We start from the raw sequence: 23,493 nt of genomic DNA on the forward strand, positions 1-23,493 counted from the left end.
TCTGTTAGATTTTCTGTCCGCGGTGACTTACTTATGCATGCATTTGTTTTGTAAGGAAGACCAACAACAGGATGCGGAGGTACAAGTTCGCGTCCCCCTGATCTGAATGTTCCAGGAACACCTTCATTCAAGAGGGAGCCTGGCCCGAGATGGGAAGGAGCAGGGAGCAAGAGGGCGTGGGGAAGGGAGGAGGGGTGGGGCTACAAGACCACCAAGACCTGCATAATACTCCTCCACCACCCGCTTTCCACCAGGAATGTCCCCTTCCTGCTCTCAAGGCTCCCCCACTTGTTGCCATTGCAATCTCGTTCCCTCCAGCCGCGAAGATACTTCCTATCCCTTCCTCATCATGCAAGCGCTCTCTGTCTCTCTGGAGGAGGCTGCTCGTTCACGGGCGGAGCCACGAGAAGATGGAGAGACAGAGGGAAAGAGGGAGGGCGGGGAGGGCGGTGTTCTCTCCCTGGGCTGAGCTCGTGGGCGCTGCCTGTCTTCTTACCTGACAAATCAGGCGGAGAGAAGAGGCTGCGAAAAGGAGAGAGTGAAGCTTTGCTTCCCCACCCAACACACACACACACACACACACACACAGCGATACACCAGGCGCCTTGGAACTGGAGGGCAAGATCTCTCGCCCCCCGGTCCCTTTCCCTCCAACTCCTTCCAGCTTTGCGGAACTGGGACCACCTGGGTACCACTAGACGCGGCTGGACACTTCTCTCCCTGTATCCTTCAGCAGCCATGTACTGATCAGAGCATCCTTCGGAACTCTCCTTTTTTTGTCGCTCTCGCTTTTTCTGGTCCTCCCTTTACGCTTCAAACTCAACAGTTCTAGAGAAGTACCGAGGCAAGGTGCAAGAGGGTAAGTAACCTGGATGAAATTTCTATATCTTGGTTTTCCTATGGTGGTGAGGCGGTGGTGCGTGATGGAGGAGGACCTTTGAGGATGTGGTCCTGTTGCACGCTAAGTAAATCGCACTGGACCCGACGAGGTTTACTTCTGCAAAGGCATGGGCAGAATGCTAAGAACTGATGTCATATGTAGGTTTTCAACTCGGAAGTAAGTTCCCTTGTGTACTCAATGGGGGGCTTACTTCTCTGCATATGTTCAGAAGCTTGTAGCCTCAGACTCCTATGCCTACGCTTGCAGCCTGTGCATGCTTACTTTGGAGTAAGCCCCGTTGCAATGAACAGGACTCACTTCTGAGTAAACATACATTAGATCATGCTATAAAATATATCTTGTCTACGCACATACACAGATACACACACGCTCCCCAAACCCAGAAGCTTGGCTCTGGGGAAAAGGGGAAATTATAATTTCAATAATGAATATATTTAAGTGTCTGTCATTAGCTAAGCAAGAAAAACTCCTGTATTAGGAAAGGTGGGACAGGAAGGCAGCAATGGGAGCTGTCTTGTTGTGTTTCTTATGGACAAAAGAGAGCAGGTGTTTAGCACAGAAGCCTTCCTCTCTAAGCAATGACTGTTGAATTGCGTGGCTCTTTAGATGTTGTTGGACTCTATTTCCTGTCAGCACAAGTCAGCATTGTCCAAAGGACAGGGATGATGGGATATAGTTTAGCTACCCTGATTTAAAGAGATATGCATGTATAGGCATGGTGCTGGACCACAAATTCCCTTGTCCCTGACCACTGACCATGTTGACTTGGGCTGATGGATGTTGGAGAACTACAGGTTGTCCTCCACCACCCTTGATTTAACTCAAGGACCCTACCCTGTTCCACCATGAGGTCAGAGCTATATAGGCACCCAGTTTAATTTGCCAGCTTTCTCAGGAATCCTAAGAGAGCCTAGCCATGTTTGTTGTGACATTCAGTCTTCGTATATATACAAGTATTATCGCTTCAGAAAATGGTGAAGTGTGTGACTGTCCCCAGTTTTTTTTTGGGGGGGTGGAAGCAAAAATGTGGAAAGTGCTCAGTTGAGAAGGGGACTCATCCTAAAAGGAGAAACCATGTCCAGAGCCTGCCTCTGATAGAACAGAAATGGAACAACATCCATTCTAGAAGAATTTGCTGCCTGCTAAATCTCCCATATGCAGACCATCTCCTTTCTGTTTCCAAACCATTAAACATGGTGTCTACTGTCTTAGTACTCCTCCTCCCACAGACGAATGGTTTATCTTCCCTTGTGTAAGAGACTGTGTGTGTGTGTGTGTGTGTGTGTGTGTGAAGAGAGAGAGAGAGAGAGAAAGAGAGAGAGAGAGAGAGAACGAGCAAGAGCACACACCATGTGCCATTGTATGCAGGGATCTGCCTTCCTTTCATTACCAGGGAATTGGATGCCTTTATTGACAAGTCCAATGAAGTTTTGGCTCTTGTCCAGGGATTAGCTAAGATCGCAGTGGTTCTCAAGATTTGTTTACTACATCACCTAGACTATAAATATACAAATAGACTAGACTAACAGCACTGAGATTGTTGTTTACCCAATGATTAAGGGGGAAAGTCAAGCGTGTGTGTGTGTGTGTGTGTGTGTGTGTAAGAGAGAGAGAAATTGAAATCAAATTAAAGTGAAGAACTTGGCAGTGGTGTTTTTTAAACTATGCAGCTGTGAACAAAAGTGAATCAAGGTCAGCCAACATGTCACAGAGATGCACACCACTTCTATGCAAACTTATCCTGGTGCAGTTCCATGATTGATTGGCATTTTCCTGAACACTTGCAATATGTGGGTGTTTTTAAAGAAAATCCTGTGCAGGGCTGGCATGTAAATGAACATGATCTCAGGGGCTAATGTTAGCGTCTTCAGATAAAGGCAGCTTAATGCTCCTCCCCCTCACCTCCCTCTCCTAGGTTTGCTGGATATAGTATATTTCCCAGGACTTGGTAAAGAAGATTCACACTCCTATTTTTAAATAATTACTCATTTGTTCACGGTTTGGAAGGACTTGTTGCAGTGCTCAGCTGTGGCTATGGGGTTCCATTCTCTCTGATGTTTGAGTGTGGCAGAAAAAAGATCTAAATTGGTTTAAAATCTGGTTTAAAAAGACAAGTTGGCTGCAAGGTACTAACAGCTTTAAAAAGACAATTGGGTATTTTGTGTTCACTGATAGACCTTGTTCTCCCCCAGCAAGGTAACTCTCACTTATTTTTATACTAGCTTCCTGGGCAAATGGACCTCTCAAGGCAAAGGAGGCTGATCTGTTAGGGCAAATGGAACATTGCCTACCCAAACTCAGTCTTGCCCTGAGTCAGCTTCTGCCTGCCAGACTTCTTTCTTAAACCCAGTCCAGTGGGTGGTCCTGACTGTCAGCTTCCTCCTCCTTCATCTCAGTTTTGTCATTCTAGTACGTTGATGTGATTGGTCTATTTATTATATTTATACACAGCTTTCCATCCACAAGTATCGCAAAGCGGCTTACAAACAGACAATAACAATAACATAATAGAACATCACAAGTACAATATAGATCATATAGAAGAATTAACCAACCATCCGTAAAACAAATACAAACCATCAGTAAAACAACTGCAATCTATAAAACACTATTAACAAAACTGCTAAAAAAATAACCCAGACAGAACAATAACAACAAAAATCATATTATTCTTATTTGTTCTTATTTTCTTATCATGTATTTTGCGTCTTTTATCTTGTTTTGGATATCGTGAACTGCCCAGGGATCTACAGATGGGGTGGTGGTGGTGTATAAATTTAATTAATAATAATAATAATAATAATAGTATAATAATAATAATGATAATGATAATAATAATAATAATAATACAGTGGTACCTCGGGTTACATACGCTTCAGGTTACATACGCTTCAGGTTACAGACTCCGCTAACCCAGAAATAGTACCTCGGGTTAAGAACTTTGCTTCAGGATGAGAACAGAAATCGGGCTCCGGCGGCGCAGTGGCAGCAGGAGGCCCCATTAGCTAAAGTGGTGCTTCAGGTTAAGAACAGTTTCAGGTTAAGAACGGACATCTGGAACGAATTAAGTATGTAACCAGAGGTACCACTGTAATAATATAGGATTTACAAAGTGCTACAGCATTCATAATCGATAAAACCATTCTAACAACATTAACAAGGTAGCAATTAAATAATAAACTAAGTACTGCTGAATTCATACACAGGCTCTCCCCACCTCCTTGACTCATCATCTTCCACTCTATTCAGTTCGTTAAAAGACACATCCACATGATGCTCGTGGCAGCACCTTCTTTCTGAAGGCTTCTAGGACTGGAGGGTAGGGCAAGGCAGGTGGAAAAAGCCACCGCCTGATGGCCAGCACAAAGTCAGAACCAGAATCAGATCTCAAATCAGATCATTGCATAGTTTTAAAGATAAAGCATGACTCATTGTGACAACAACACACAACTATACATTTCACTCCAAACCAGCAATATTTAGCAGCAACATTAAAATGACAGTCTAAAAAAATGAAGACCAGCAACATCATTTGACTAAAAGTGGATGTACTCAGACAGGTCTTTTTTAAAACAACAACAACATTAAAATCAGTTAACAGATAAGCCAAACACACTTTTCATGGGAAGGCGTTCCATGTTGATAGGCCCATCACTGAGCAGCTAAATTTACCACTGAGCTTCAACCCTTCCTGTATTGGGTTCAATGGCCATGATCCTGTTTCCGTTATTGTGCCTTGATTAGCTCCATATCTTTTTGTCTCCATGGATTCAACTTGCACTGTATGAACAGGTGGGCATCAAATGCTGAACTCTCTCTCTCTCTCTCTCTCTCTCTCTCTCTCTCTCTCTCTGCCTTCATTTAATTTGTTTTCTTTGTCTTTCTTTCCAGGGCTGGATATTGACATTCTTTAGCCATGGATGTATTCATGAAAGGATTTAACAGAGCCAAGGAAGGAGTTGTGGCGGCAGCAGAGAAGACCAAGCAGGGCATGGCGGAAGCAGCAGGGAAAACAAAAGAAGGAGTTCTCTATGTAGGTAGGTGGGCAACAAGATCTAAGAGACAGTCATTTTTTTCTTCTTTCACTGCTTTACATTGTGATGTTTAGAAACTGGGTGCCCACAACCATTTTATTATACATATTGCCATACATTATTATTACCACTATTAGTATTATTATCAGTAGTAGTAGTATTATACCCTTCCCATCTATCTGGGTTGCCCCAGCCACTCTGGGTGGTTTCCAACACATATAGAAACATAATAAAACATCTTCTAAAAGTTGTATCCTTAGCTTTATCTCCTTGACATCTGAACAAGAATACAAGATAAAAAGTGGGGTTGTATGTGATCGTGTGTGCACACACGATCTGCTTAGAGAGGGGTGGGGAAAATCTGGCCCTCCAGATGTTTCTGAACTGCAACTCCCATAATCTCTGCCCATTGGCCATACTTGCAGGGGTTGATGGGATTTGTAGTTCAGCAACATCTGGAGGGCCCATTGCTCCCACCCCTGGTTTAGATATTCCTGTTGAAAGATATATATATATATATATATATATATATTTATAAGATATTTATTAAAGTTTAAACATTACAGAGAAAAAAAGAAAAGAGAAACAAAAAAGAAATACAAGCAATAAACAATTACAAAACCTCAGAAACAAAAATAAATACAGTAATGCAAAACATCAACAATACAAAAAAGGCAAAAAAGAAAAAACATTTAAGAAACCCAAAAAAGAACAAACAAAAATTTAAAAAATCCCGTATTTTCATATCCTTATCTTTCATTTGCTTATTTCCTCGACTTCCTCACACCTCCTTTTTTGTATTCTAGTTCAATTAATTATTCCAGCAAGTTCTTTCCCTCTTTCTCAAATTTAGTTCCATAATTTATCTTAACACATTTTAGCCTTAAATTTACCCCTTTACCCAATGTCAATCTATTCATACTTAATTCTTTATAGTATTTCTACTAAAGTCATGTCGCTTGTTTCCAGCATCCTTCTAACATTCATTAATTTTAGAATATTTCTGTAAATATACTTTAAATTTTTTCCAATCTTCTTCCACCGACTCTTCTCCCTGGTCTCGGATTCTGCCAGTCATTTCCGCCAATTCCATGTAATCCATCAGCTTCATCTGCCATTCTTCCCTGGTAGGTAGGTCTTGTGTCTTCCAATGCTTAGCGATGAGTATTCTTGCTGCTGTTGTGGCGTACATGAAAAAAACTCTGTCCTTCTTTGGCACCAATTGGCCCACCATGCCCAGGATAAAGGCCTCTGGTTTCTTTATAAAGGTATATTTAAATACCTTTTTCATTTCATTATGGATCATCTCCCAGAATGCCTTAATCTTTGGGCATGTCCACCAAAGGTGAAAGAATGTACCTTCAATTTCATTACATTTCCAACATTTATTATCGGGCAAATGATAAATTTTTGCAAGCTTAACTAGTGTTATGTACCACCTATAAATCATTTTCATTAAATTCTCTTTTAAGGCATTACATGCCGTAAATTTCATACCTGTGGTCCATAACTGTTCCCAGTCAGCCATCATAATATTATGTCCAACATCCTGTGCCCATTTAATCATAGCAGATTTCACCATTTCATCCTGAGTATTCCATTTCAACAGCAAGTTATACACTCTTGACAAATTCTTAACTTTAGGGTCTAACAATTCTGTTTCCAGCTTTGATTTTTCCACCTGAAAACCTAGCTTTTTATCCTGATTATATGCCTCCATTATTTGGTAATAATGGAGCCAATCTCGCACTCTGTTCTTTAATTTTTCAAAGCTCTGTAGTTTTAATCTGTCACCCTCTTGTTCCAAAATTTCCCAATACTTCGGCCATTTGGCCTCCATATTGAGTTTTTTCTGGGCCTTTGCCTCCATAGGTGACAGCCATCTTGGGGTTTTATTTTCTAACAAATCCTTATATCTTATCCAGACATTAAACAGTGCTTTTCTTACAATATGGTTTTTGAACGCTTTGTGTGCTTTGACCTTATCATACCACAAATATGCATGCCAACCAAATACATTATTGAAACCTTCCAAATCCAAAACATCCGTGTTTTCAAGAAGCATCCATTCTCTCAGCCAACAAAAAGCGGCTGATTCATAATAAAGTTTTAAGTCTGGCAGGGCAAATCCACCTCTTTCTTTAGCATCAGTTAAAATCTTAAATTTTATACAAGGCTTCTTGCCCTGCCAGACAAATCTAGAAATATCTCTCTGCCACTTCTTGAAACAGTCCATTTTGTCCAAAATTTGCAGTGATTGAAACAGAAATAACATTCTTGGCAATACATTCATTTTTATCACAGCAATTCGGCCTAGCAACGATAGCTTCAAATTTGACCATATTTCTAAATCTTTTTTCACTTCAGTCCAACATTTTTCATAGTTATCCTTAAATAGATTCACATTCTTAGCAGTCATATTAACCCCTAAATATTTCACTTTCTTAACCAGTGTCAGACCTGTCTCCCTCTGAAACTTCTCTCTCTCAATCACATTCAGGTTTTTCTCCAGAACCTTAGTTTTCATCTTATTCAGCTTAAAACCTGCTACCTGGCCAAATTCTTGAATCAATTCTAATACTCTTTTTGTACTTGATTCTGGCTCCTGTAAAGTCAATACTAGGTCATCTGCAAGTGCTTTCAGTTTGTACTGTTTAGCTCCCACTTGTATACCTTTAACCAATTGATCCCTTCTAATCATATTTAACAGAACCTCCAGGACCAAAATAAAAAGCAATGGAGAGATTGGGCAGCCCTGTCGTGTTCCTTTCTCAATCTTAAATTCTTCCGTCACTACGTTATTCACAATTAATTTAGCCTTTTGTTCCGAGTAAATTGCACCTATGCCATTTCCAAAGCTTTTACCAACCCCCATCCCCGTTAAATTCTTCTTCATAAAACTCCGGGAAACATTGTCAAAGGCTTTCTCCGCGTCCAAAAAATCAGAACTGCTTTAGTGTTAATCTTCACTTGTAGCTTTTCTAGAATATTAATTATATTCCTCGTATTATCAGACAAATGCCTGCCCGGGAGAAAGCCCGCTTGGTCTTTATGAATTTCTTCTGCTAACACCTTTTTTAATCTTTTAGCCAAAATGTCTGCAAAAATTTTATAATCCACATTAAGCAGTGATATGGGACGGTAGTTTTTAAGTTGCGTCCTTTCCGACTCTAATTTTGGTATAAGTGTAATGTATGCTTCTTTCCACGACTCAGGTGCCCTTTTCCCTTCCAATATTTCATTACAGACTTCCTTTAATGGTTGTATTAACCATTCTTTCAAAGATCTGTAGTATCTAGAAGTCAGTCCATCCGGTCCTGGAGATTTACCTAGTTGCATATTCTGAATGGCCCTTTCTACTTCCTGATCCGTTATTTTATAATCAAGCATTAATTTATTTTCTTGGGAAATTTTTTGTAGTCCATTTATTTCCAGAAATTTATCAATGTCCATTTCATTCTGCTTTTCTTGTGTATATAATTGTTTAAAATACCTCTGGAAGCACCTTCTAATTTCAGCTGGATTCTGTATATTCTTTCCTTCCACTTCCAGATTCGTAATGGTATTTAATTTTTGTCTTTTTTTCAATTGCCAAGCCAGCAGTTTCCCACACTTATTTGCTGATTCAAATGTCTTTTGTCTCATCTGTTTAATCTTCCATTCTATTTCCTGATTCATCATTTTCATATATTGTACTTGGTAAAGCTTTATTTCTTTTAGAATTTCCTGGGACTTTGGTTTCGCCCTCAGTTTCTTCTCTCCTTCTTTTATTTTTTCCAAAATTTTATCTTTTTTCTCATTTTGCATTCTCTTCTTAATTGCATTCTGTTGTATCAAAAAACCTCTCATTACAGCTTTACTTGCGTCCCAGATTACTCTTTTTTCCACTGTAGTATTCTTATTTATCTCAAAATAATCTTTCAAAGTTTTTTGGGCCTTTTTAATAAATTCATCATTCCTAAACAAAGAGTCATTCATCCTCCATCTGAAGGAACCAGTTGGCATTAATTTCATTTCCATCTTCACAGCATTGTGATCAGAGCAGGTCTTTGGACAAATTTCAACCTTGCTAATCTTTGGAGCCAGTCCTCTAGTTACCCAGATTTGGTCAATTCTTGTCCATGTCATTTTTGCCTCTGAGAAGAAAGTTCCCTCTCTTCCCAGAGGATTCTTCATTCTCCAAGTGTCAATTAAGTCTAAATTTTCAGTCATATCAAAAAATGTTTTTGGTAGTCTTCCGTCCTTGGTGATTGTTTGTCTTTGTGCCTTATCCATATTCGTAGATACAACACCATTCATGTCTCCCATTAGAATCATATTGTAATCCAAATAGTCCATCAAGATTTCATGTAGCTTTTTGAAGAATTCCGATTTCCCTTCATTTGGTGCATAAATACCTATCACCAAAAATTTATCTCCTTGAAATTGAATTTCAATTGCTACAAGTCTTCCTTGTCCATCTTTAAAGATAAATTTAGGTGATAGGTTCTCCTTTGCATAGAGAACCACTCCTCTTTTTTTTACTTTATCCGATGAAATAAATTCTTGGCCTAATTTTTTGTTGCTTAATAATTTCCTATGTAACCTTGTCACGTGCGTTTCTTGTAAACAAATCAAGTCCAATTGCTCTTTTTTCAATAAATGAAACACTCGTCGCCTTTTCTCCGAAATGTTAAGGCCATGCACATTCCAGCTCAGGGCCTGCAGCGCCATCCTGTGACTACTTTGGTGCTCCCCCAACTGCCCCCAGATCTTGTACCTCTTCTGTTGGTAGTAACGTTAGCTCCTTATCGGGGGGGGGGGGGGGGTCCAATCCAAAAGACAATGATGAAATGTCCAAGGTATCCAACGTATCTTTTTTTGGTGATGCTCTCTTCCGTACTCTCTTCCTGTTGAAATATAAAGCTGTATGCAAGTTTTGAGGACAACAACAAATATAAGTTTACATTGCTGCTGCTGCTGTTGTTCATTAATAGATAACATTATTATTGTTCTTTTATTTTATTTATGTACTGCTTAATGCCAAAGTAGGCTTCTATACTTGATGTGTGTGGTAAGATTCTCCTTGCCACTTGGCATGTCATCTAACAAGATGACCAAGGTTCTCCAGAAAGGAGAACTCATGGATGTTAGGATTGTCTGCACTGTCTCAAAGACCGATGGGAATGGAGGGAGATAGGAGGGGAAGAGCTATCCAGGCATAAGCTGTGAACATTTGTGTAAAACAGGGATGGGAGTTGGAGTGGAAACAGCATCTGGAGGACACAGACCCGCATCTCTGAGGTAAAGCTACTACAAGTTTGAAAGAAAGTTGAGCGTTGGGCACTGAAGATATAAGTATATTCAGCAAGAATGAGAGTTGTTGTGTTCATCTGCAGATGCAAACAAACCAAGGGTATGTTTACACTACACAGTTATTGGATTCACACCATCATAGCTTCTCCCAAAGAATCCTGGGAATTTAGCTCGGCTGAGGTCATTTTTTGCCTGATAGAGACACCCAGCTTGCTTCAAATAGCAGCAATTCCTAGGGTTCCTTTGGAGGACAGAATTAACGTTAAACTAAATTTAGAGGCGAAGGGACGCGGGTGGCGCTGTGGGTAAAACCTCAGTGCCTAGGACTTGCTGATCGTAAGGTCGGCGGTTCGAATCCCCGCGGCGGGGTGAGCTCCCGTCTTTCGGTCCCAGCTCCTGCCCACCTAGCAGTTCGAAAGCACCCCTAAGTGCAAGTAGATAAATAGGTACCGCTTTATAGCGGGAAGGTAAACAGCGTTTCCGTGTGCAGCACTGGTGCTGGCTCACCAGTGCAGCTTTGTCACGCTGGCCACGTGACCCGGAAGTGTCTCCGGACAGCGCTGGCCCCCGGCCTCTTGAGTGAGATGAGCGCACAACCCTAGAGTCGGTCACGACTGGCCCGTACGGGCAGGGGTACCTTTACCTTTACCTAAATTTAGAGGCACAGCTTAAGGAACTTCTGGGTGACCTGTTCAATGAGCATACATCCTGATTTGTTTGTGAGAAGGTTGGGTGACATTCCATAATAGTGTGTGTTATTGCACAATGTCCAGTGTGTTTCTCCATCACTTTGCATGCTGCAAAAAGTCGAATCTTTTGGAAGATCATAGGGTCCAACCTCCTGCAATGCAGGAATATGCAGCTGTCCCTTACAGGGATTGAACCTGCAACTTTGGCATTATCAGCACTATTGGGCAACTTGAATTTGCCGGTATGTGATTGAATCCCACCTAAAAACAGCGAGAAGTCTGAAAGTGCCCTCAAGTATATGCCCAAACATTATTATTAGTTGCTTCATACAACCTTTTCAGAATTGGTGGTTTTCGTGGAGCAACACTGCAGGTGACTAAAGCAGCCAAGCAGCAGCAGGAGCCTGGAAATGGTTCCTTTTTCTGTGAAATGGCTGTGTTTCACAGCCATGAAACTGGCAGCTGTTGCTACTGAGCACCAGCCATTTTTCACCCCGGCAGGCATGACTATTACACACATGCTCCTCTGGAGAAGGTGTCTGCATTCATTGTCATGGACACTTAGCAGATAATGACTCATGAACTCACTACTATATGCTTATCCAGATCCCTTCCACCGTTTTTTCGAGACCATTATGTAGTACTTCATGTGAATTTGGTTGCAGTGGTGCTAGATAAAGTGCTTCCTACTTAAAAAAAAAATGTTTAGGAAAAATTGTGGGTTTTTTGCTAATACTAAAATACAGAACAGCAAACCTTCTACACTGCCTGGCCTCCCTGAGCATCCCCATATCTTAAAAGTGGGGAACCTGCAGGGAGAAAATGAGAAGGACTAAGAAGGGGAAAGGGTGACAACTTAGGAACAGGCTCCCCAATTTCTGCCTCTCCTGTACCTGAGCGACTTGGTGTTCTTACTCATCGATAGTGGCAGCGCCAAACTTGTTTCGAACATGTGGGTGATTCATAAAGTTGAAAGAGACAGACCTAAGCCTTGCTTTCTAAGCATTAAATTCTGAGTACTGTAAAAAGTAAGAGTCGGCAAAATCCTCCAAGTAAAGTATTGCAGTTCAGTGCCCAGGTTGGAGATATTTATTAAAGAGGGACTATCATTCAGTGGTAGAGCCCATTTTTTGAATGCAGAAGACAACAGAAAATTCTGTTCATCACTACTGGGGTAGTGATACTGCTGGAAATGCTAGAGCAGGGATCTTCAGTTTGCAATGGGTTAATTCTTTAATCAGGAAGTCAACTAACCATGCTGGGGAGGGAAGAGATGTTGCTTAGCAACCTGTCAGAGTTTCATGATATTTGATGAAGTAGCACATGCTCTGATTGGCTGTGTAGTTCTGAGGAAGTTTTTCTTCTGTATGTTTGGTCAAATGTCTCCTTGCTATGTATAAGGTCTGAAGGAAGGAAGACAAAACACCTGCTTATTTCTCCATCTGCACTCCTGAATTGACTTTGCTAACAGATTCAACTACCAGTCCAGTTTGCTTCTGAATCATCACAAATAGTGTTGGCCTCTAAAACAACTCAGTAGCTAGGTTCTGTTCCTGTTCTTGATTCTCCGCCCCCTCCCCCAGGAGTACTCATTTTAAACTGTGTATCTTGCCTTTCCTAAAATTTCTTTCGTCGTGAAGAAAGTACATATGGTGGTGTACATATGCTTCTCCCTGGCAGTCACACATCCAGGCCCTGGCCAGACCCAGACTTGCTTAGTATTCATAAGGTGATGGTCTCATGTCTTCAGACCATAACTATACAGTGGTACCTCGGGTTAAGAACTTAATTCGTTCTGGAGGTCCGTTCTTAACCTGAAACTGTTTTTAACCTGAGGTACCACTTTAGCTAATAGGGCCTCCCGCTGCCGCCGCGCCGCCAGAGCATGATTTCTGTTCTCATCCTGAAGCAAAGTTCTTAAACTGAAGCACTATTTCTGGGTTAGCGGAGTCTGTAACCTGAAGCGTCTGTAACCTGAGGTACCACTGTATATGAAAAGTAAAGATGGAGAATTGGCAGCACCTGCCCCCTACCTCTAGGTATAGGGAAGCTCGATCCCATTCAACCATCTCTCCTCCTAGACCACATCTCTTGCTTAGAGCTCATTGACGCTGGTCAACAGAACACAGCAGAAGGCACTCAGAAGCAACCCGGACACTCTCTGCATTGCTGCACCCTGGCTTCCTTCATTTTCTGGATCGTGCTCTCTTGGGATGCAAGAGCACGGCAGAACTGGATGCATATCAGATTCCTCCTTGATAATACAGTTTAGGAACGATCTAGATTGGGTTGTGATCAGTGCAGGGCCTGTTGATTCCCCCCTCCCCCCAAAAAAACAAAACCTATGTGTGATTGCATGATTCATAGCTAGCGTGAAGCAGCTTTTCCACAGAAGATTTGGTTGAGAACATGCATTTTCTCTGAGTTTTATTATGCCATCTCCCCCAACCTCCCCTCGCCATCTGGTGTGCAAGCGGCTGAAAAGAGCTGGAGAGCTTCATAATTGATTTGCCTTGAGGGGAAGTGCTTGGTCTTCCCTACTACCAAGTAGGAATTCATGGTTCAGGGCCGTCCTAGAGCATACCTCCAGTTGCCTGATAAAGAGCAATGCATGCTTTCACTGTTAAAAAAAAAAAAAAAAAGAGCTACATGGGTGTTTCTCCCACAGATTATTACAATAGTATATTGGGGGGTTTTTTTGTCTTGGTATAAACTGTTTTCTTTCTTTGAATAAGCAGCATTCCAGCTTTTTACTCAAGATATTATTGATAGATAGATGATAAAAAGCAATGGAATTTGAGTGTAGCTCTCCCCACCCCAGCAAATAAAAACCTTGTTAATTTATTTCACAGCTATCCCAGACCCTCTAAACAGGAGCTTGCTCTCCTCCTCCTACAAAGTTCTCACTCGTATCTTCCAGCATATCACAGGTTAAAATAGGAATGAGCCTCTGATGACTCTCCAATTCTTGTCCTGAGAATCGCTGCACAAGCCTAACCCCCTCCATCATTGCTGCCCCCCATCCTTAAAGGTAAAGGGACCCCTGACCATTAGGTCCAGTCGTGGCCAACTCTGGGGTTGCGGCGCTCATCTCACTTTATTGGCTGAGGGAGCCAGCGTACAGCTTCCAGGTCATGTGGCCAGCATGACTAAGCTTTTTCTGGTGAACCAGAGCAGCTCACAGAAACACTTTTTACCTTCCCGCTGGAGTGGTACCTATTTATCTACTTGCACTTTGACGTGCTTTCGAACTGCTAGGTGGGCAGAAGCAATGGGAGCTCACCCCGTCGCGGGGATTCGAACCGCCGACCTTCTGATCAGCAAGTCCTAGGCTCTGTGGCTTAACCCACAGTGCCACCCGCATCTCAGCCCCCCATCCTTACCAATGTGTAATAGAAGCTGGTTAGATGAGCAGCTGGATCATCCACTGTTGATGGGCCAGCATCTTCCACCACACCAGAGAAGGTGAGTTTAGGTGATGGTAGAGCAGGTCATGCAGCATGCAGCTCTGTCCTCCAACACTTAACTCTCACTCCTTGCCACCTGTAACTGCTGTCTAAGGCAGCTGCTTCTCTCTGCCTAATGGCAGGGCCAGCCAAGCCATTGCTTTGCTTTGCAATAGCCTGCCCTCCACTAGTTTAAAAGCCAAGAGGGTAATAGGCCCAAATAATCTACTTGAAAAGCTAAGTTTCCATAGACTCATTAGCCATTTCAACCTACCTCAGCAACTGTAGCATGTAAAACAATGCCTTGGTGTTCATGTACATTCATTTACATTGGGATTGGGGAACATTTATTTGGCCTGAGGGCCACATTCGTTTCCAGCCAATCTTCTGAGGGCCACATACCATTGGTAGGCAGGGCCAGAGGCAAAAATTAGCAGAACCACAAGCGCATCTCCCCCCCCCCCAAAAAAAAATCATGTCAAAAACCATGTCAACCCCTTTTTTTTTCACAAGAAAGTGGCTGGCATTGGGGGCATCATTACCTCACTTGATTTCGTGTCACAATTCCCCCTCCCCCCTAAAAAGTGCTTTTTCAGGGTTGCGAACTTGTGTGGTGCCCCAAAAATGCGTGTTTTGGGGCACAGTGCCTGAATAAAGCACTGTTTTCATGCGGCAATCGCAACATGATATCATGCAAGATCATGGCGCCCAAAACGGCCAAGGTTCTCTCTCTCTCGGGGAAAAATCCAGGAAGATGGCTTCCAAGAAGGTGGCATCCCAATATTTGCCTTCAGGGTGTTGGAGAGTATGCAAATATAAATTTTACCTTTGAACAGTAAGCTAGTTTCTGGACAAACTCTTGCACCTCTCTACCCTCCATCTAGACAAGGAAGAAGCATGATCAGAATTCAAGGACATGGTCCAGCCAAAAAACACTCAAGGTGTGGAGCAGGACCAGTGAAAGGGTAGCCTGGGAATAGTTTACAAGGGTCAAGCTACATTTCACCCCCGGGCCTGGGGCTCCCCACCCCTGATTTACATGGATATATGTGCAAAAGACAAGGGTGCACCCATTCCTCCTTCAGAGATGTAACTTCACTTAAGAGTCTCTGAGAGGGCGGTTGAATCCTGGAGAATGACAATGCTAACATTTTGTACAAATACAAAAATAGTTTAACAAATGACATTCCCTTTTTACAAGAAACTCTCGGAATTGTAGCTCTGTGAGAGGAATAGGGGGCCTCCTAACAACTCTCAACACCTTTAACAAACTACAGCTCCCAGAATTATTTGGCGGAAGCCATGACTGTTTGAAGTGGTATTAAGGTAAAGGTAAAGGGACCCCTGACCGTTAGGTCCAGTCGTGGCCGACTCTGGGGTTGCGGCGCTCATCTCGCTTTATTGGCCGAGAGAGCCAGTGTACAGCTTCCAGGTCATGTAACCAGCATGACTAAGCCGCTTCTGGTGAACCAGAGCAGCACACGGAAACGCTGTTTACCACCAGAGCAGTACCTATTTATCTACTTGCACTTTGACGTGCTTTCGAACTGCTAGGTTGGCAGGAGCAGGGACCGAGCAACGGGAGCTCACCCCGTCGCGGGGATTCGAACCACCAACCTTCTGATTGGCAAGTCCTAGACTCTGCGGTTTAACCCACAGCGCCACCTGCATATTACAGTGCTTTAAATGTATGGTGTGAATGTGGCCAGAGACTCAGTAACTATGCTGGTACTGCTACTCAGTCTAGATGTTTTGAAATTAATGGACCTTAGTCATGTTCATTAATTTCAATCGGTCTACTCTTTATTGCATACAATGTTTTTAGAAATAAGAAGGGAACTTACTGTGTTTTTTCCCTTCCTGGGTACCATAGCTATAGCACTTATCATTTTGTTGGCTCTTTCATATAGATAAGCTTGGAAGTTTTGTTGGAATCAGTGCAGCAGAGTGTAGAGCAGATCATTTAACCACATGGCATAATTTTTAAACACGTTAATCATCCAACTGACTTCAAAGTGCCCAGCAGGGTCTAGTTTTTATTTATTTGATTAATTTTCTTAACATTCATTAATAGTCACTTTTTGGTAATTGATGTTTTCCCATTAATTATAATTTTAATTATTCCAGTTCATTGCAAGCCATTTAATAGAAAGATGGGAGGGATTAGTTGTGACAAAGGTTGCAATTCTATATTTGCACTTACCTGGGATTACTGTATTTTTCGCTCTATGGGATGCACATTTTCCCCTCCAAAAATGAAGGGGAAATGTGTGTGCGTCCTGTGGAGCGAATGCAGGCTCCTCGGCTTCAGCGATAGCAACGCAGAGCCTCCGAAGTGCAGAGGGAGCGCTCCCTCCGTGCTCCGGAGGCTTTGCGTTGCTTTCGCTGAAGCCTGGATAGCGAGAGGGGTTGGCTTCAGGGATAGCCGTCTGAAACCTTGCTCTCCCGGCTTCAGCTAAAGGAACCCGAAGCCTCCGGAACGCAGCAGGAACTCTTTGGATCTTTGAGGCTGGATCTTTGAGGCTGGAGACTTCCCCCCACCGCCAGCCCTACAAGCTTGGGGGGCAGCGGGAAGGCAGTAAGTCCTATCTACTACAGTGGGGCTTACATATGAATAGACAGGTATATGACTGCAGAAGTAGAGCGTGATGATGTGCACATGGTCATGTCATTATACAAAAAGTTTCAGAATCAAATCAGGAATGATTCACACATCGACTTTGTGGGGGTTCTTGTGTCTGAGGGAGGAACATGTTGATGTTGATCTGAGTAGACTTTGTAGTCCCACCTTTGCAGGTGCCCATCTTAAGGGTCTTGTTTTTAATCCCTGATATGTATATTGGGTTTTAGCACCTATTTTTGAAGGTGATTTGATTTTATTTGTGCTGTAGTGGGTATTCCAGACTGGCGCTTTCTTCATATGCATGTGTTTTGAAACCTCACAACAGTTGTGGGTCCTGCATTGCGGGGGAAGAACGAGATGACCCTTTGGGTCCTATCCAACTCTATCCAACTCTACAACCTGTGTTTCTATAGGAGCAGCACAACTGTGGGGAGTCACACTCCAAGGTGACTGTGTGAAACCGCACAAAAGAAAATAACAGCATCTCCAACTAGGGTATCCAATGTGGTACTTTCTGGATGTTTTTGTACTCTACCTACTCTATCGTCCCACACTAGCATAGTCAATGGTCAGGGATGATGGGACCTGTAGTCCAGCAACATCAGGGGTTCATGACCTGTGTCCCACACAGGCTTGCCAGCTGGTCTCTCAGCCTGAAACCATGAGACCTTCTGTACTGTATTGTTACAGAAGTTGGGTGCCACCCACACTTTCTGCCAAGCGCTGGCAAGATGCCAGGGACTTCCGGGCTCTCACCCAGGGTTTGGAGAACTGAAGACACAGCAAATACGGTTGTAGCTTTAAGAACTAGGTCTTATTCACATATTTACCCCTTCAAGAGAGGCTTGTTCCCCACAGCAGTGCAGCACTGGAGTGCAAGCCAGCCTGCCAAGATCTATCTCCCCCTTTGTTTTCACCTTCTTCTCCTTCCCAGCACACCTTGATCTAAAGACTCTCCTATAGATCTAGATCCCAAGAGTCCTCCTATATGGGCCATCAACACCTTTTGTCATATTAATGCCTTTGTCCCAGGTGAGGCCCTGGCTTAGCCTACACTTTTCCACTGGCCTCCAATTTTCCCCTCAACACCCCAAAATAATCAAAATCCTGCCATTTATTAATTTCTAGGGTTTAAGGCAGTCCCCGCTCCTCAGTCTGTAACAGTATACCTAGGATCATCTTACAATTCTATGACCAGCTCTGAAAAAATATCCCTTGGTAACCAGGAGGGAAATAGGGAAATAAAAAACCAGATTATTTAATAAAGGCAAGGCTGCTCTGCCTTTGTCACGTGAGATGACTTCATGCTTGCTATGGAACCGTAAGGTATCCTGCTTAGTAAAGATGCCAGACTGTCTGTAGGAGATCGACCCCCTGCTTGCAAATTGGGGAAATGGCCAACCATCAGAGCAAAGGACAAATAAATTCCTTTATTTCTTCTTCAACTTGTAAGAGAGAGGAAAATATGTCAGGCAAATCAGTGGGAGTGTGTGGGAAAGAAAGAATGAGTGCTCCTATTCTTTGGATGCGGCTGGGATCATCACCCTGGGGCAGATGTTGGAGTCCCACTGTTTTGCCAGGTCCCAGTGTCTTGCCAGGTTACCCACCTGACCTCCCCTTGTTTTCTTTTTCCAGGCCCAGAACTTGGACTGGCACCAGATGGCTGGGTCTAGGCAATCATTCAATTCCCTGCAAACCTCCTTACCTAGATTTTCTCTGGCACATGTTGTAAACAAAATGTGCCCTTTTCCCCTTATGGGGTATCCAAGAACACATATAGAGTCCTTACATAGGTTCCCTATTGGTAGGAGAAAATAACAGAGGCCAAACAGAGAATATTGAGAAGCAAAGCAGCTAGTAAGCCTGATCTTTATTGATCTGTTGCAACAGGGTGCTCCCCTCACACGCAGGAAAGGAGGAGGAACCCAGAACAAAGGTGTGTCCGCCCTTATATAGACATTTTAAATTGCCCTGCCCTGGAGCTCAAGACCACCCCTCCATACATCATACCTACATCACAGAAGGGGTGTAGCTCAAGACCACCACCCCCAGATACATCATACCTACATCGCAGATAGGACGGTCTACAGCAGAAATCTGAGTGCGTTGTTTATCTCGTCTGACAGGTTACCTGTTAATGCTCACTTGATTGGATACCCTGGGAAGCCTGGCCAGTCTTTTGTAATGATAAATACTTAGTTCCTGAGCCAGGTCACAGGCTCACCCCATATAGACACAGACAGACATACCCTTAAGACAGGATTTGTGAAGGAAAAGACAATGGGGAGGCTTTTCCATTTTCCTTTGACCTTGCACAGAAAACATTTGGTCAGTCTGGGAATAATAAATGGTTTCAGGTCGGTCTTCCTGTGCTGATCTATGTACATGCTTGGTTGGTACATTTATGAACATTTAATATATATCTAAGACCTTAAAATTCTTATTACAGTGGGAAATTGAAAGGCAGACTAGACCCAGCTGCAGACTGCTGTCTAGAGAGCAGAGCCACCACTAGGATAGCCGTGTGCCCCAAACAATCCCCTGTTTGGAAGGGTTATCAGAAAGCAGTCCTCCATTTGAAGGAGACCTCTGTTTGAAAGGCTGTCTGGTCCAAATCTGGGTTAAAGATTTAGAACCTTGAGAAGGAAGAGCAGGAGCCTGGAAGCTGCTGATCAGCAGCTAGCACCTGAATAGCAGATGGTGTCAGTGTGAGAGGTGCTGCGATCCAGTTTAAATAACAGCAATCGCTGCTAAATTTGCATCTATATAAATTTAGCATATGCACATGATGTGCTGGCCTGTGTCCTCTTTCTTTTCTTCTTTGTGATGCAGAACTGGCCACTCTAGCCCACTTCACCCAGGTAAGCCCACCTTGGCCCACTGACTCAAGAAGTTCCCCATCACTTTGCCTCAGGGTGCCTTGACTTTGTAGGCAGCAAAAATATTTTGTTTATTTATCATGTTTCTAGACCACCTTGCCTCCAAGGAGAACAAGGTGACAGACATGGTTCTTTTCTGTGCTTCATACTCAGGACAACCCTGCGAGGTACGCAAAGGTCAAAAATATCAGCCAGTGATTTGAACCCTCGGGTCCCCGGTTCAGTGCAGCAACCTGACCACTGTACCAAATGCTACATTGTTCTTCTTGCTGTTCACTATTTCTCTTAAGTTACATGACTTACGTTCATTTCATTGCAAAGGACACATCTAAACAAATCATAAGGGACGTGGGTGGCGCTGTGGGTTAAACCTAGGACTTTCCGATCAGAAGGTCGGCGGTTCGAATCCCCGCGACGGGCTGAGCTCTCGTTGTTCGGTCCCTGCTCCTGCCAACCTAGCAGTTTGAAAGCACATCAAAGTGCAAGTAGATAAATAGGTACCGCTCTGGCGGGAAGGTAAACGGCGTTTCCGTGCGCTGCTCTGGTTCGCCAGAAGCGGCTTAGTCATGCTGGCCACATGACCCGGAAGCTGTACGCCGGCTCCCTCGACCAATAAAGCGAGAGGAGCGCCGCAACCCCAGAGTCAGTCACGACTGGATCTAATGGTCAGGGGTCCCTTTACCTTTTTAAACAAGTCATTAACTACATAACATTTGCAGATTTAAAACCAACAACAATATGATTGAATACTGATCGCATTCGCTTAACTGATATCCATTCCGGAACAAGATGAACACACCACCTGCAGCAATTACCACTTCCTTACTCACTTTTATTGGAATTTCCATAACATCCCTAACCATAAACCAGGAATTATGGATTGTTTTCTCGCAGTGTGAAGCGGGGGCAACGAAGTGGTTGTGATTTGCTTGTCCACAGCAAGCCATCGTTTATGGCCTACCATGATGTGCAAACATAGCCGATGTCTGCCCCTTCAGCCCAGCTGTAGTAAAATATTATATGGATGCCTTTTAGAAAACAATTTGTCAGATTATTTTACCCATACACTACTATGTTCTCACTTGAAAGGTATAGAAATGATACATGGCATACCTCTGCCAGTCTTATGGATTGCAAAAGATTGCTCTGCCAGGATTTCATACCTGGAACAGTAACTGCATCTCTCATGGCTGATTCACATATTGCTTTTTTCCTACATTTTTTAGATACTAGAATCATTTTGATGTTTTCATTCTTGGCACCATGGTGTCTGCAGAAAGTGGTAAACATATGGCTCTACCCTGCAGTCACTACATATATTAGACAGAGAAGGAAGGACCACAGAATTATAGAATTGCAGAGGTGGAAAGGACCCTGAGGATCATCTCATTCAACCCCCTACAATCCAGGAATATGCTGCTGTCCCTTGGGGGGATCAAACCTGCAACAGTGGCATTAACAGCACAACACTCTAACCAACTGAACTATCCAGGCTAGCAGGTGACAGATGTGTTTCACATACATAAAATCCCAGTTTCAATCCCTGGCATCTCTGGTTGAAACAATCAGACAGATGATAAGAAAGATATCAGTTTGAGATTTGGAGAGCTGCTGCCAGTCAAAGTAGACTAGGCTGGGCTCAATGGGCTCAATGGTCAGATCTGGTATAAGGCAGCTTTGTATGTTAATGGTGTTGTATAGGCCTTCGCCTCCCACCTGCCAAGGTAGAGTGAGTCTTGAATCTGCAAAACGGAAGTTATCCTCTTTGTGCAAAATGATAGCTCAGGGCATGAAACACCATGTTCCCTTCTCTCTTGCTAGCCCACACTCTCCCAGTCTTTTCCAGATCACAGAACTGCAAACAGCCCTACTTTATAGCGCTATAAGCAGACTTCAGGTATTGATAGCATCCTGAGTATGAAACTAAGTTCTAAGGATGCTTCCAGACAGGTGTTGTGGGGGCAGTGGAGCTCATGCATACAGGTTTTTCACAGCATGCGCATGATGTTGTTGGCATCAAAATGCCAGCTTCCATTCCCTCCTTCCCCAATTTAACCCAATTACCCTTTCTGTTGCAAATCAAGTCAGTTAAAAACAACAACCACGATCCTGTTGCCAACCTCTTTCTGACATCTGAAAGACCTACTTGCAATCTTAAGCCCCCCCCCGCATCTGAAAGCAACCTAACTTTATATTATCATTACAGTTGCATGAAACTGATATATCTGGCCATCAGCCATTCCTTTTCTAGGAAGATGGCTTGTTTAATGGCTCATTTGTGAGTGGTTGGTGTTTTCTCAATGGGAGCTGAATGCTTGATACATATACTGTATAGAGATTTCTCTTGAGTGTTGGCCATCAGAGCTTTGAGAGGGTGATCTCCAAAGCAAACAGTAAGGGGGGAAGCTGATGCAAGGTGTGTGTGAAGTACTCTCTTTCCTCCAAAGGATGGCGTGAGCTGGAACTTCTCACCATTTGGGGCAGGGCAGAGCACATATGTCTTCCTGTTTAGTGATTGGCCACCAGTTACTATGGTTGTTGTTCATTGGTTTGTTAATGTCAGCGTGGAGTGCAGGCCGCACCCTTCTGGTCTGAGTGAGAACCATAGAAAACAGTTTTCCAGTTTTGTTGAAATTGGTTTTGAGGGACTTGCTTTGTTTACATGCAAACAGAAGAAGCAGTCTCTGTGGGTGGATTGTGGGGGGTTGCTGTTGGGCTTTGGGGGGAGCGGCAATGCAGTCCAATACATTTTGACTTAGAAGTCTGTCTCATTGAGTCAAATAGGACTTAGAATCATAGAATCATAGAGTTGGAAGAGACCACAAGGGCCATCGAGTCCAACCCCCTGCCAAGCAGGAAACACCATCAGAGCACTCCTGACATATGGTTGTCAAGCCTCTGCTTAAAGACCTCCAAAGAAGGAAACTCCACCACACTCCTTGGCAGCAAATTCCACTGTCGAACAGCTCTTACTGTCAGGAAGTTCTTCCTAATGTTTAGGTGGAATCTTCTTTCTTGTAGTTTGGATCCATTGCTCCGTGTCCACTCCCAAGTAAATGTGGATACAAACCACCATGCATCCACCTAGCTCAGTCAGTAGAGTATGAGACTCTTAAATTTCAGGGTTGTGGGTCCGAGCCCCACATTAGGCAAAAAGATTCCTGCTTCGCAGGGGGTTGGACTAAATGACCCTCACAGTCCCTTCCAACTCTATGATTCTATTATCTTTGGCTCAACAAATACAGAAAACTATTACAAGTTTTCACAAGAAAACTGGCTCTGTAAAAAAAGTTGCCCTCCGAGCTTGCTATTCCTTGGGGAAGTGGGGTGCATATGAAATACTGTGACTCTCTGCCTGTGTGTTTACTAAAAACTGTTTTACTGAGCCCCGCTGCTTATTAATTCTTCTCCTTTTTAATATATATTTTTAAAAACAGGTTCGAAGACCAGGGACGGAGTTGTTCATGGGGTTACAACAGGTAAGCCCATCACTGCATCTCTGTTTCTAAATCCATGCTAAACCTCCCACCTATCCCTTCAAGAAACCTTTATTTCTGAGTAGGCTCTGATTCATGGAGGCAAGTAGGTGTGGGATAAAATCAAGCATGCTGGAAAGCACACAACTC

The 23,493-nt window shown here is 43.2% G+C and overlaps 1 protein-coding gene across 1 annotated transcript in view; it reads left to right on the forward strand.

Annotated features, from left to right (window-relative positions):
* Positions 1-442: 442 nt before the first annotated feature.
* The window catches only part of SNCA (synuclein alpha), a 58,507-nt gene continuing 35,456 nt past the window's right edge, over positions 443-23,493 (forward strand). Inside the window, exons 1-3 of the mRNA XM_081021290.1 lie at positions 443-859; positions 4,793-4,938; positions 23,305-23,346. Of these exons, the coding sequence (XP_080877416.1) occupies positions 4,818-4,938; positions 23,305-23,346 (163 nt within the window). The 5' untranslated portion in view covers positions 443-859; positions 4,793-4,817. The remainder of the gene's footprint in view (positions 860-4,792; positions 4,939-23,304; positions 23,347-23,493) is intronic.

This window comes from Podarcis pityusensis (assembly GCF_964106645.2).
Source record: "Podarcis pityusensis genome assembly, chromosome: 9".
NCBI classification, from domain to species: Eukaryota; Metazoa; Chordata; class Lepidosauria; order Squamata; family Lacertidae; genus Podarcis; species Podarcis pityusensis.